Source organism: Chelon labrosus, assembly GCF_963514085.1.
Source record: "Chelon labrosus genome assembly, chromosome: 5".
NCBI classification, from domain to species: Eukaryota; Metazoa; Chordata; class Actinopteri; order Mugiliformes; family Mugilidae; genus Chelon; species Chelon labrosus.
The window spans coordinates 19,074,524-19,089,372 of NC_140341.1; the positions used below are offsets into that span (position 1 = coordinate 19,074,524).

Below are 14,849 nucleotides of genomic sequence, written 5' to 3' on the forward strand. Positions count from 1 at the left end.
GGCTTGCGTCCAGATAGAAAGCCACACCTCTCCTTGCTCTTATGAAGGAAGGAGAAAGTTTATTAACCCTTCCTTCGCTTCAGCAGACTTCTTTCTTACTTGTATTGTCTCTGTAGCATATCAGACAACCTGCAGTCTCTCCTGCACTAAATCACTTACAAGATATGAACATAAAGCAGTAACACGACATTAAAAAACATAATCAGATTTTGTCTGTCTGATTATGTTAGCGAGCCAGGAAAAGCAGCCAGCTGTGTATCTGGGCTTATATGATCCTGCAATATGTGTTGCTGGCCCTGAGGATCAACAGCTTCTATGAGGGACAAGACCTTTTAGTGGTGTGCGTGTGCGTATTTGTGTCACAGATGTTGCACTAATCAAAGGATCCCACAGCTGCAGCCTTGCCTGACTCCCTCCGTAAAGTCGGCAAGAGGAGGAAGCTTCCTATTCGTCCACATCCTTCCCACGTCTGTAAAACAAATGGCTCGCAAACACACACACACACACACAATCCATGCAACATCGCCCAAGCCCCTAATTCTGGGCACACACTTCCTCTGCACACAATCAGCATGTATATAATTACACGCAGATTGTTCCTCCAAAGACAATTTAGACCCCTTATATGTCTCGACCACGTTCCCACAACCCACATTACATTACCCCAAACCCAAAAAATACTGTGCTGCCACCAAAAACACAAGTACATGCATGAAATAGCACCCTCATTTTACTTTGAAAAGCTAGCCTATTTCTCCTGTCAGTGTGTACACTGTGCAAAGTGAAGCAGTCTGCCGAGTCAGCCAAAGGTCAAAGTGCTGATCCTGGAAACATAATGAAGTTTTACCCACACAATGACTCCAGAGATGTAATCTGTGTGCATGTGCGAGAAATTTAATAAGCATAGGCATGTGCACATTAGCGGTTATGCACCAGTTTAAGTATTCAAAAGGAGCCGAACATGTGGCTCACATAAACATCTTTTGTCCTGACGTATATTTCACCATGCCATGTGTGCAGCTGACACTGTTCATGGTGCGCCAGCCTAATGCGGCATTACAAGAAAACTGTCTAAAAGGGAACCAACAAATTTGAAATGTCTCAGTGATTTAACAGCCGCACAGGCACCACAACTTAGAGCAGGAAGTAACAGCGGGTCAAATGCGAATTTAGGCGATTTCAAAAGAACTCCATAAAAGCTGTTTTATTTATATCCTCCCTCTCCCGACTCCGCAAAGAACTTTTTTTTATGCCGCATGACATAAAGCAAACAGGTTTTACTATTCAGATCGAACAAGTCATTAAAAGTTAATCATTCAAAGACGCAGCAGAGAAAAAAAAAAAGTGGGTCAGTTCAAGGGAGAATAGATGATTGTTTGGAATAAAGAGCTAAAGCGTGACAGTTGGAGATAAGCATCACAGAGAGCTGTATTGCAACAGATGGAGACCATAATGGTATAATAGGTTTTCTAAGATGAATGCATGAGATGTGACTTTCCTTCAACCTCCGCTCAGCTGCAACATCTCATCACTGCCCCCAAATCACTCGCTGGGAGTTTAGTTTATTAAATCAACAGCTCAGCGAGTGTCAGGAGGCTAACACTCTACAATAAGGCTGCCACAGGATTTCTGTAAGCCCCCTTCGCTGGGTAACATTTACAGTAACAGTGTCAGGGTTTTCAGGGGTAGCCAAGTAACTCTGCGGTTGTCAACAAGAGAGCTGCAGATTGACCACAACCGGTCAGAAAAATCTTTGGGACATGAGTCACAGCAACTGTGGTACACATTAACAGCTTGGGAATTACAGCAGCTTGACTTCTTAAAGAAAGACTGAACCCCCAGAAGATTTTCATTGCATTGTTATCGGGCTGTGTGTGTGTGCTCGTGCCATATGTTATAAAAATTAACTTTCTGTCTTTCTGTTCAAGATGTATTCATGATAGGTGACAAATCTTACAGAAAAAAAATATACTGACATTTCACCTATGTCCTTAGCCTTCCCAGCAGTGCTCCTGTCTGCTTCAAGCCTGCAACTCTATCCTGCCCTAGACTGTGCGCATTTCTACTTGTATTAATTACATTATGGGGACAAGTGTCTGTTCTCTCAGACACATTATGGGGACTCACCTCGCAAACAGCTGGCTATGGTAAAGCATAACATTTTAGTCTGTGGAGGTTCTCAGTCATCCAGGTCATGGTATATCCAAAAAAGGTTAAAAAAAAAAAAAAAAAGGCAACTGGACTTGTAGAGTTTTTTGAGAAGACGTTTCACCACTCATCCGAGTAGCTTTTTCAGTTCTGAACTTCTTCAGTTCTGAACTGAAGAAGCTACTCTACAAGTCCAGTTGCCTTTTTTTTTTAACCTTTTTTGGACATAACATTTTAGGTTTAAGACTTTCTTTTTTCTGGAAGTTAGGGAAAAGATTAAAATGTAATTTAAGGGTAGTATGCTTAAAGTATCCATGGCATGAATCTAAGTCAACACAATGTCCTCCTAAGTGACAAAAACAAGTCTGAGCATGTGTATGAGTGAGTCCGTGTGCATATGTGTGCTGCACCTTTGTCTTCCCCAGCTGCCACTCTTTCTTGGCTTTATCATGAAGGTTGAGGAGCTCTGAGCAGCTCTGCTTCTCATCGTCTGAGGAGATTTTGCTCTTCAAGATCATCTTGTATCTGCGGACACACACGAAACCATGAAATGATGAACACCTAATGTTTTTAGCATGTTACATGTTGATTTATATAATGTGGCTGTCTAAATTCTGCCACTTTACTTTAGTGTGTGTGAATACGTGTTTTTTCTGACCGGCTGTAGAAGTCCTTAAAGGATCTGCGGACAGGGAATCCAGCTTTGCGAATCTTTACAGTTTCAAGCATCCCGGAGTATCTCAACTGGTTTAGGACAACATCAGGATCAAACCGGTTGGCCTTCTGTGGATGACAAACAACAAGACACAAAAACACATTTTTGTTTACAATACTTTTTAAATTTTTTATTTTTTTTCCCTGCAGTAGCTGTGCATTGAAGGTGATGGCGCACAATTCAGCACAACTGATGTGTTAAAATATGTGTTTTCTAAATATAATCCCTCTACTGCAGTTAGTGGAAGATGTGAGACATGCTAGCACACCCACTGAAATGCTCTTTCTGCTCAGCCAAGTTAAACTTGAACTAAAAAGTAAATTACCATGGTGAGCACTATCATTTTACATTAACAATCAGGTTACGAAAAAGAAAACACACACCATCAGAGAGAAACCTGAACAGTGTTGAGCAAGACCTTGCCAACCAGGGAAGCCTTTCGGGCGAGAATAATCAGCTGCATTGTACACAGCTCTGTGTTACCAATAATTCTCAGGCCAGTATTACTGTGATGTGTGCCGCCTCTCTACACAGGCAGCCCGATCACTCAGGTCAGCACGAAGGCCATTTGTCACCTAGAGGGACACAGTGCTGGATAAGCCCCACACAGGACCACAACATTCCTCGATGTGTCAGTCTAATTACAGGCTAATGCTACTATGCATGGAAACAGACACGCTTAAATACAAAGGCACTTGCACGGTTACATGTGTTCATGTTCGTAATCAAAGGCAGACACATAAACATGTGCCCCTCGCAGATTTGAACTCTGCTCTACAGCGGAGGATTTAGGCAGCTGAAAGAGGAACAATAAGAGTGAAAAATAAGCTGACCCTTCCCTCAGTGACACTGAAGCCAAGAACAGTAGGTGCATGTAAATCAGAAATACATTGTTTGTGTGTGTCTATTTGCATGCAAGTAAACATGTCGAGGACTGGGCATGCCATCCCGTCATTCTGCAGGATTAACAGAGGCTTGTTCCATCTTGACCAACTGAAAGCAGGTGAGCGAATGTGAGGCAGAGCTGGTGGGAGCAGGCGACAGAAAGGCAGAAAAATAGGAAGTGGGTAAAGAGAAAGAGGGTAACAGAAGGACAGAGCAGTCTCCACGTTTGCAAGTAAGCGAAGAGGTGTGGAATGACGCCTGCTGTATATGCAGTGGGAGGTAAGGAGCTGAGAGGAGCGCACAATCACTGCACTCTGCACGATGATAACAGTAACAGAGAGAAGGCTGCTGATTTACATTTGCAGCGATTCACACAGAAAGTAAGGAAACATAATATAACCAACACTGCACTATCCAATTCTGGGTATCCGTTTATCTGAAATGCTCTGCGGAAACAGAGACCTAGTAAATAAATGTCCCGCTAGCTGCACCACAGCCACAGCACTGTGGTCTTATCTTGGCATTCCACTGATGCAGCCAGATCAGCGGAGCATCAGCCAAGCCGCTGCAGCTGGAGTGACCAGCAGTGACCTCTGACCTCTGGTAAAGAGGCTAAAGTAGCAGGAATGTGCTGGTACACAGCCCTTTTATGTGAGGAAGTACAATGAGACTCTTTGCACTAAAGCAGGAGAGAAACATCAATTTACTGGTAATGACAATCTGCAGTAAAACAACGGAATAGTTATCAGTCATGTACATGACTTCTAAATAATGAGTATCATTAAGCTGTGAGATTACTTATGCCTTATGAGTCCTAAGAGTATAGAAATGACAAGATTTCATATTAGCTCTGAGCAATGGGAACTATGAATAGCACAGAGGAGGTTTAACTTCACAGGCGCGGACCTTGACAAGACCTGGCAGGGTTTCTGACATTTTTTTGTGCAATGAAATTAGCATGACTTACCTTGTCCATGTTTGGTTTGATGCAGCGTACAAAGAAGGGGTTGGAGGCACTTAGTGTGGCCATCAGGGAATGGAGAGAGTCCTGAAACACATGAGCAAAGAGAGGATAAAGATCAAAACAAAAGAGAAGTCAAACACCTTGATTTATTTCCATTCTCTTCTTGGGAACAAGTCAAGGAAAGCTGAAATGTGGAGTATGTATGTACGTGTTCGTGTAAGCAGAAGTGTACTGAACACTTTTTTTAGTTTCCATCTCTTACAGAATGCCTCTGAGCATATTTACCTTAAGAGACACACATGCACAAATACACACTCTGAGGACCCTTGAACCTCACAGACTCTCTCAGCCTCGTTTTCCTCCCTGCCTCAGACAGTCTGTCTCCAGCGAGCCCTGGCCTGGCAGAGCTGAGCGTGATTGGCCCCTGGTTGGCCCCTCTCTGCCCAGCCATCAACTCTAATCCCTGGCTTTAGGAACTGTAGGCCAGGGCAGCCTGCCAAATCCTCCCCTGCTCCTTCTCTCCACACTACAGTTAGGACATGCTAAGCTAAGTCCTCCCCTCCCTCCAGCCTGGCTCATAACCACATATTTCACAGAGCCCATCACCCATCGTCCTGTGCACATCAAATACACAGAGAGCATTCTCCTACCCTGTGTGTCCCTGATTTTAGTCCTCTATTTTCTGTCCATGCGCCCCCCCAACCCCTCCACGATCACAGTCATCATACCAAGAAAACAAGCGCAATATTAGGGGTTAAGTGATCACTATACGCAACGACACATGGGAGACAATTAACTCATTGTCAGTGTGATGACACAATCATACAGGCATGAGCGCGTAGCTGACAGTGATATTTAAGTCACAGAAACTTCTGTCTCACCCTGAACTGAGAGCTGACGGTTGGCTTGCGTCGGGCCGTGCCCATCTTTAGGGTCTCATCTCCATTTCTGCTGCCAACGCGCTCGAAGAGGTCGTAGATGAAGTCAAGCCTGCAGACAGGACATGCGATTGTAGCCACTTGCATATGACCTAAATCATACAGGTGTGTGTTCAGCACAAAGAAGAAAACATTTCCCCCACCTGCTGTCTTTGAGAATGAACAAGATGTCGTCTCGGAACGTGTCTCGGTTCTTCTCTAGGATTCCACGCACATCATAAAGGACCTAGACAGGTGAAAACAGAAAAACTAAGTACGGACAGAGCGCATTTTCAGTCACAAGAGCAAGGAAACTAATTTAAATCATAAATCATATCATAGATACAAGTAAACAAATGCAGATGAGAAATGAAACACAGGATTCGTAGCAAAAGAAAATCAGTCATAATCATAACTGAGTGATATCCTTAGATCTGAATGTGATATTATAAGAGCTTATTATTTATCTATTTTTAATTGCATGCTGCTAATGACTTTTTACTGTTACGGTGCCATTCATAATTTGTAACAAAAGGTTTGTTAATGTGAGGTGACAACATGTGAAAAACAAGAAAAAAACAAAACAAAGGAGTACGACCTAGTTTGAATAGCACTGTTAGCACAGCATTTGCAGATTTGTTCTCCCAAGTGCAGGAGATTCACTATTTGTAAAAGTGTCACACACTCATAACTTAAATGCTAAGAGGTTTAATGTCAGGCCAGTAGAGAGCAGTCACAAAGGTACGATTCACGTCCAGTACAGCCGTGCATGCATCTCTTACATTCAAACGTATGTGCACAAAGTGTGACATGATTGATTTACAATGCCTGTGGATGCGTGTTTGAGGCCCGGTGCGAACAAAGACGAGGGGGGCGGGCCTCGTCAAGTACAGCAGAGCACGTCTGTGTTAGAGCAGTCACCTGTTGAGTTGTGCTCAGCCTTCGTGTTAGCAACGCGGCATTCCTGCACTCCCCCTGATCCACATTAATACACCCCGCGTTTGTGTGTCACTATGACACAGGTGTGTCCTTGTAATAAAAATAAAGACGCATAAAACACTTTATGTAAATAATTACACAATGGGGGTGTATTTTTGCGCGTATGTGAGCTTCTATTCATAGCTTTGAGCGTACACTACAATCCGCTGAAAATCCCCACCCCCCATTCCTAAGCCTTGAGGCTCATGTGGAGCCATGAGATCCAAACTTGACGGCACGTGAATTTTTAAATCGCAGACCCAATAATTGCGCACAAGTTGTTTTTTTTGATGGAATTGGCTCACACAAAAGTTTCTCTTTGTCTGATCTCGACGATTTGATAAAGGTGGAGGGTTACACACAGTTTAGAACAGTAACCAGTAACCCATGGCTGGTGCGTCTCGATTCTTCACATTTTCAATCCTTTTTCTCTTCTATTTGAATACGCTCTTTTGTGTGTGTTCAAGTTCATGTCTGAGAAACAAGAGACTCAGCTTGAATTACCTCTGGCACCGCGTAGATAATGAAATCTATGGGAGATGCTACGATTTTCCCCACTAAACTCACAGCATCAATTTAAGTAACAGAAAGAGCTTTCACAGGAGCGACTATACACTCCAGAGAGAGAGAGGGAGAGAGAGAGAGGGAGGGAGAGGGAGAGAGAGAGAGAGGGAGTGAACAACTGGCTGGACTGGCTGTCCTTTCTGGACCGGGTCATTACCATAGTCATCCATGCCAGGCTTGTGACTGAGCTGCCACACTCACACTGAGGAGACCTTGTCCGAGACGGGCTTCATAAAGCCATTCTTTATGAGCGTGAATCTCTCTACTCTTGCCCCACATCCCACCATCCCCCCCGTCCTCCTCAATTCAATCTCTGGATGTGTCCCTCTCCCCTGATCTCTTTTTTGGCCTTTCACCACGTAAGCAAAGGAAGATGACAGTGAAGTTGTTTCTCCTGACTCAGGCAAAAAGAGTAAAGCATCAACATCCTGTAGAAGATTTTGGCAAAGAAGACCCCACTGCCCCCTTGTCCAGCAGTTACCTCACTTCCCCAAACTGGAACTGCTTTCACTCTGTATCCCTGTATATGTGTGTGTGTGTGTGTGTAAGCATTATTAATTACCTCTCCAGCGTAGTGCTTGATGCCAAACTGGTGGTCAGTAACTCTGGGCTTCACATAATATGGATTTGTCTGGGAAGAAGGGACAAAGAGACCACAGATTTTTTGGAATTTCTCCTCATATCTTGAAATGAGTTATTATCAAATTAAGCGGTACACATAGTACACTGAGTCCTCCAAGAGTTCAGAAGAAGAAGTAGGCTGGTAACATCTCGAGGGACGCAGCTAACGATCATTTACACTATCAAATTACAACATCTGAAAAAAGTCAAAAAAAAAAAAAAATGTCCCTCCGATGTGACGTCTTGTTTTGCCAGAGCAAGGGTCACAGAGAGGATTATGAGAACTGGTTTTTGTCATACATTTGGAGAAAATATACTTAATTTAAATTATTTTGAACTTCTTTTACTGGGGTTCATTTGTTGCATCGATTGTCGGTTGATATCCAAAAATATCCAGAAATACCTACACCAATCAGGCATAACATTATGACCACATTCCTTATATTGTGTAGGTCTCTCTTGTTCCTCCAAAACAGTTGTGACTCATCAGATAATGGACATGGGCCTTCTGAGGGTGTCCTGTGGTGTCTGGCAACCGAACATTGTTAGTGGGGGTCTTTGGGTCCTATGGGTTGAGGGGAGGGGCCTCTGTGGATCAGGCTTGTTCCAGTGCATCCCACAGATACTTGATCAGTTTGGGATCTAGTGAATTTGGAGGCCAGGTCAACACCTTGTGCTGTTTTTCATGTTTTTTTGAGTTGTTCCTAAACTGTTTTTGTGTGTGTGGCGTCTGTGCCAGGCTGCATCCTGCTGGGGATGGCTGCTGCCATCAAGGAGTGTCATTGCTATGGGGTGGGGGTGCCTAGTCTGGTCAAGGTGGGCGGTACATGTCTAAGTCGTATCCACATGAATGGCAGGTCCAAAAGTTTCCCAGCAGAACATTGTATTGACACAAGATGGTCAATGTTATTTACTTCTCCTGTCATAACCGGTCATAATGTCATGGCTGATCGTTGTATTAAAACACACAAATCATAAGATTCGTCCATTCTCATGACTGTAGATTAATTTTTACGTCGATTAACTAATTGTTTCAGCACCCCTTACATGATGTGAGAACAACAACCTCTAATTCTGACCTTAAACTGTAATGTGAAGGCCAACACCTCACAGAGAGGTCAGGCAGTTCTAAGGTCTCTGTAACTCTCTTGTTTTTCCCCGTCACCCATAGAAAACTCAGAGAACACTCTTTTCTCTGGCGCACAATGCTGATCAGACCTGAAGAAAGGCCGATCACATTTCAGCATTGTTGCGTTCGTATGTGAGAGCGCTCGGGGGTGTGTACGAGCGCTGCACAGACGCAACAGGAGATTCACCAGCCGGGACAGAGGTTTAACTCTTTGAGGCCGTCTGAGCCGGTGGGTGGTGAAGGCATTTCCTCGGCTGGGGTTAAGGAGCTTTTGTGAAGGGATATGGGTCATTTTTATGTCTTTGTAAGCGTCTGTCTGGGAGGGATAGGGTGTGCTGCTGAGTGTGTGAAAGAGCCAGTTTTCATGCGTGCGTGCGGACTCACTGCGTGTCTGCTGTGCAGTTTCTCCAGAAGGGTGTAGTCGGTGCCTTTGGGGAAGCGACTCTCCTCATTGATGAGAGCCAACATGCCCAGTTTCTAAAGGGCAAGACAGACAGAGGAGCAGAGAGGGTGAAACTCACCGCAGTCATGATGGAACTAGTCACCATCCCATTGGGGCACATCTGGCAGCTTTTACTACAACAATACATCCAGGAAACAGCAAAGTGATTCATTGAATTATCTCTTTTATTTATAAAAAGAGATTTCCGTGAGCAGGAACGGTGTCTGACAGCAATGCTTTCATTCACATTCCTGCAGTTACACTCTATGACACTAATGCAGCATCAATCATCTAATAATAAAGAATAATCATAAGTATATGTAGGGATGAAATAGTTGTGTTTTTGCTTCCAATAAACCTTCCAACATTGTGATTTTATAAACCGTAAATCTTTCCGACACAAGCCCACCTTTGTAGAGGCCCAGTTTTAACGTCATTATAACTATAGTGGTAAATTGTCTTCATGCTTCGCTTCAACCATACCCCTAACCACTCACTGGTGTACATTACTGTGCAAACAACATGCAAAATAAGAATATATAATCATAGACTGGGGGATGGGAGTCAGTGTAAGCAGAGTGTGGCGTCTGGGTCAGCCCGCTCTGGCTGGCGGTTAGCGGTGGATCCTGGTTATGACTCCGCTCTCTCAGGATCTGACTGTCTGTTACCTTTTCTATGAGATCCAGACACTCTGCATTATCCATCCAGTCTATGGCTTCCCACTGGATCCCCTCCCTGTGAGGACAAACAGACACACACACACACACACACACACACACACACACAGTGTATATGTATAAATATAAACAACAAGGAGGACACAATGGCCGCATTATCCTGCATGAACATGTGATGAAATGAGCCGTGTCCAGGCTGCTGGCTCATTATACCAGAAAACAACTGGCTGCGGGAGAAACTGAGCCAAATCCAAACGTCTGGCAGTTTGCCTGTATCGTCATGAGGAGGACAAACCCCACCCCCAGCCCTAACTGTCTGTGAGACAGTCGCCAGCGCATGCAAAGTCTAGTTTCATTTTGAATGTCCACGCACAGACATAAATCACAGACACCGATTGTTTAGATATGAGGAAGCGTCTGACCTGTTGTACTCCAGCTGCTCCAGGGAGAAGATGTGCTTGTTGAAATACTCCTGGAGTTTCTCGTTGGCGTAGTTGATGTTAAATTGTTCAAACCGGTTCACCTACAAAATGGAAGAGCAACATTTCAAAACAGATCAGTTATGCAGGTAAAAGGCAGACATTTAAGTTATATAAAAACAAAGAAAAGTCGGTGTCTAGTCTGCACACTAGAGATTTTAAAGAGCATTCTGGACTACGAGTAGCTTAAAGGCTTTTTGTGCCTTATACACACTAATGCACATTCAATCCAGATTTAAGGTCATCAGATCAATGTGAAAACCTTCTTGGCTCAATTGAGGTTAACCATCAAAATAAAGTAATAGTACGCTCAACACATATTTGGGTCAATTAAAGTGGACCAGGCATCTGGTGATGATTCCTTGAAGACTCTACTGGGCAGTGCCAGCTAGGAAGACACCTCGGGGTAGACCAAGAATTTGCAGAATGGATTACATATCCCGAATGACCTGGGAACGCCTTGGGATTCCTCAAAAGGAGCCAGAATGTGTTGCTACGGAGAGGGACATCCCGAATACCACGCTGGATTGTGCGGATTTAAACACTTCACAATCAAGTTGTACATGCTGCTTTCAAAGCCAGTGAGAAGAGGGCTTTAAATGGGAAATGTTGAAGTCTACATAACTCAGAGCCATCAACATTAAATCAACAGATTTACAGTAGATACTACAGTATTCATTTATTTAGAAAACTAATGTGATTCATTGGGATTGTGTGGATGTAGTTTCATTGATTGACAGGTGACCAGACAAACCCCTAAAGGAGTCATTGTCAGTGCTTTTCTTTCTTTTGCTCAGAAACTAAATGCAACAAGTGGCCTTTCACCTCAAAGTTCTCAAAGCCGAAGATGTCCAGGATGCCGATGGACTTGAAGTTGTCCTTCCCCTTGATCTTCTGGTTGATCCTCATTATGATCCAGGAGAAACACTGAGAATAAAGCGCCATGGCAACCGAGTCCCGCGAGTCCAGCGCCTGCAGATCGTGACACGAAGAGATAAAGGTTACCATGGCTACCGAATCAGGCATAAATAATAAGACAGGGGAAACTTTCCAGACTGTGTCCTAAACACTGCACATATAAGGCCCACACAGTGCGCGTTTCATCACTTCCATCAGAAGGTGGTTAAAGAATTTAAAAACAGTGATGTATCCGAGTGTTCGACTGATGTGTGTGTGTGTGTGTGTGTGTGAGGCCTCAACGGTGTGTCCCATAAAACAAATAGCGGTTCAGAGACAAAGGTGTGTTATGTCAGCGTCTGTCTGCAGGTAAGACGTCTGTTTTCACAACACGCACCGTCGTTTATCGCCTACATATCTGAAGGGTGACGCACTGCAGGCTGTATGCGTTATTTCACAAAAATCCAGTGAAAACAAGAGGAGTAACACATAAACTCACAGTTATGATGACACCTATTCAGTTACACCTTCACCGCCACACAGCCCAACAGGAGAACAATGACCAAAAGCAGTAAGTATATCTTTAGGTCATTTATTTGAGGATTATTTCAGTGTGTCAGTCCTGATGGGATGCCTGTACTTTATTTCAGTGGCTTATTTCAGACTTGACAGAGCAGGCATGGGCTTTACTGCATAATGGAAGTCTGACAATTTCACATAGTCTGGGAAAAAAAAGCTTTTTCAGCAAAACTCAATTTTCTGAGGATGATCAACTAAAGCTCCAAAGCAAGGGAGCAGTTGGTCCTCGATTTATGCTTTTTTCAGTCTAATCAAGACATGATTTATGAAAATCTCTTCCTAATCATCAGTCAGATTTCATCCATCTGTCATCAAGTGAACCTTTTAGCCAGACATCGTCAGCAGTGTACGGATATAATAAGCCTGAGCCTGCCAGCTGCACTTCCTCCGCAGGTATTGTGCTTGAGTTGAAAACAAAACAAGAGTGTGTACTGTATTTGGGGTAACAATGCTTCTGGGCTTTTGAGTAATCAATCATGCCCATGTCAAATCTTGAAACTAGCGGGTGTGAACAGGGCGCTGGTGGATGCAGGATCTTCGTCACAGGGGGTGAGAAGAATGGCTGTTTGTCCAGGACGGGAGTGGGGGGAGGGGTGGGGGGGGTAGCGGCAGTCGTGAGGGGGAGTGACCCCTGGCCGTGGTGAGAAGAAGTCATTCTCCAGACTCCAGGACTGGAATAATGAACTCCATTAAGAGAGAAGTTGCTTCAAAGGCCAGGCAGTACAAGCAGCAGAAAAGTGACAGCACAAGGTCTTTGTCCGGTGATGAAAAGCTTTCTTGTGGCTTTCGTGTCCCTGTGATAATAGTAAAGGTCCGTCCTGCGTATTCGCTGACATTTATGAGTATGAGGGGGCCGAAGGGCTGAGCCCGGCCAGGAAGGATTGTGTCATGTGTCACAATGTTCTTGTGGCAGATGGCGAAAAGGAAAACACATGCAGATGAAGACTTGTGAAATATTCCTATTAATTATAGCCGTGGCGAGACGAGGGTGAGTTATTACGCCAGCGCCACGGTGCCTGGCTGCACTGCCTCCAGAGGAGAAGACTCTTACTTCACCCCCAGTCATTGGGCCTATTGTGCTTTTGACTCAGATCACTATCACGATGGCTTTATTGTGCCTGGAATCTGGCAGACAAAAAGCAGGAAATGGCTAGGAGTCACGCAAGGGATCTGGGGAGGCATGTGGCAGAGAGTTGGGGAGAAAGGCTGTGTATGTGTCACCGGGACAAGGAGATGGAGACGAGTGAGGATAGGGGACGGCGCGTACAGCGTGTAGAGTCTTGATTAAGATTATAGTCTGCGAAATAAGAGTGGAATGCGAATGTTTCAGTATCGCTTTAGCGTTAGCTCTGCGAGTCTTGCGTTGGGTTGGATGTGTTGTTACCTGCTCCACAGTGAGGGGGGAGCAGATCTCCTCTCCTCTGAGGATCATGGAGCGCTGGGTCAACACCTCTGATAACTGGAAGGAGTCCAAACCGAGCAGCTCGCTGACGTTACTGACCACTGAAACACACACACAGATGTACATTGCAGCATATGTGTAACTAATGCGCGTCCCAGACAGTTCAGGTGACTCCTATCAATGTCAAACAACACATGTGACACTTAGGCTGTGATCTTATACAGAGGAAACTCTACTCTACTATGCTGGCTTCTGAGATAACTGTGATCCACAGGTTCTTTGCAAAATGGGTAAGACTCAGCAAACAAAGGGGGGGTTGGAGTCACTGGAGTCACGGTTATCGGATTTAGAAAATAAACTTTTTCTACAATAAATTCCACAAACAACTTTTAAATAGATTGAGCTTTACCAAATAAACACACAAACCCAGTTTTACCTGCTTTTTCTATACGTTTTCTATCTGTTGTTTGGACTTGTTTTTGTTGTTAGCAACATGTTCATGTTCATGGCCCTAAAACTGCTTGAAAATCTCACTTTTACAGTAAGTAATGTCCGTCTCAATGAACCAAAGTCCATGAAGTTGAAAAGTTTTCGCAAGTCCAGTGACACTTTAATTTAATTTAGCTGTCTTACATTTCCAAATAAGTCCTAATCATATAAATAACAACTGATTTTAGTGCATATTACGTGGAAAACACATATTTCCTTGATTGAACAACTACACTCAAACCCATAAGCAGTCATTCTTTAAATATTGTAAACATCTAACATATTTAATAAAGTAAACTTTCATGTGTGCTATGCTTGCCTTTTCTATCTTAGCTTATTTAGCTTTCTCTGTTTGACTGAAACTGTTCAGTGAAATACTTCTGAATTTTTAAGTTACCGAGATAAAATACATCCAAACATAAATAATATTCCAACTTATGTGCGGCTTTATAGGTTTTATCAGTATCGCACAAATTGAGAACATGTGTCATCAGTGTCACTCTAACACACAGCAGATCTATCATATTTCAGTTCCTTCTTCTACCTCCTTTAGAGGTAATCTGAGCTCCGCCAGCAGTCATGAATTCAATGTTGCCCATCTGGAGGACGGCAGACAGCAACTTGAACACGTCTCTGATCTCCTCCTCAGTGAATTCCATCACTTTCAAGGCTTTCTGCAACACAATACAACCACGTGTGACAATGAGGCATCTGGAAACACACTAAATTCATTCAAGTCTTGACAGCAGCAAAACTTAATTAGTTATTTTCCTTAGAGCTATAAAACACTTAATTCTGAACATGATTTAAAATGTGCCTGTGAAGCCAACATGACACAATCAAATAACATGTTTTCCCCCCAAGGCTCATGTTTTCTTGAAGTGTGGTCTCTGCCTGGTAGGTTGGGAATTCCACTTATGATAAGGGAAGGGTTATGGCGCCCCCTGGGGGTGGTACAGTAAA

The 14,849-nt window shown here is 43.7% G+C and overlaps 1 protein-coding gene across 1 annotated transcript in view; it reads right to left on the reverse strand.

Moving 5' to 3' along the window:
- myo10l3 (myosin X, like 3) overlaps positions 1-14,849 on the reverse strand; it is a 52,522-nt gene that overhangs the window by 12,432 nt on the left and 25,241 nt on the right. Inside the window, exons 10-21 of the mRNA XM_084545144.1 lie at positions 14,431-14,560; positions 13,380-13,498; positions 11,345-11,491; positions 10,463-10,563; positions 10,032-10,098; positions 9,306-9,398; positions 7,734-7,802; positions 5,794-5,876; positions 5,594-5,702; positions 4,716-4,796; positions 2,807-2,931; positions 2,559-2,673 (exon numbers count right to left, since the gene is read on the reverse strand). Coding sequence (XP_084401270.1) covers positions 2,559-2,673; positions 2,807-2,931; positions 4,716-4,796; positions 5,594-5,702; positions 5,794-5,876; positions 7,734-7,802; positions 9,306-9,398; positions 10,032-10,098; positions 10,463-10,563; positions 11,345-11,491; positions 13,380-13,498; positions 14,431-14,560 — 1,239 coding nt within the window. The remainder of the gene's footprint in view (positions 1-2,558; positions 2,674-2,806; positions 2,932-4,715; positions 4,797-5,593; positions 5,703-5,793; positions 5,877-7,733; positions 7,803-9,305; positions 9,399-10,031; positions 10,099-10,462; positions 10,564-11,344; positions 11,492-13,379; positions 13,499-14,430; positions 14,561-14,849) is intronic.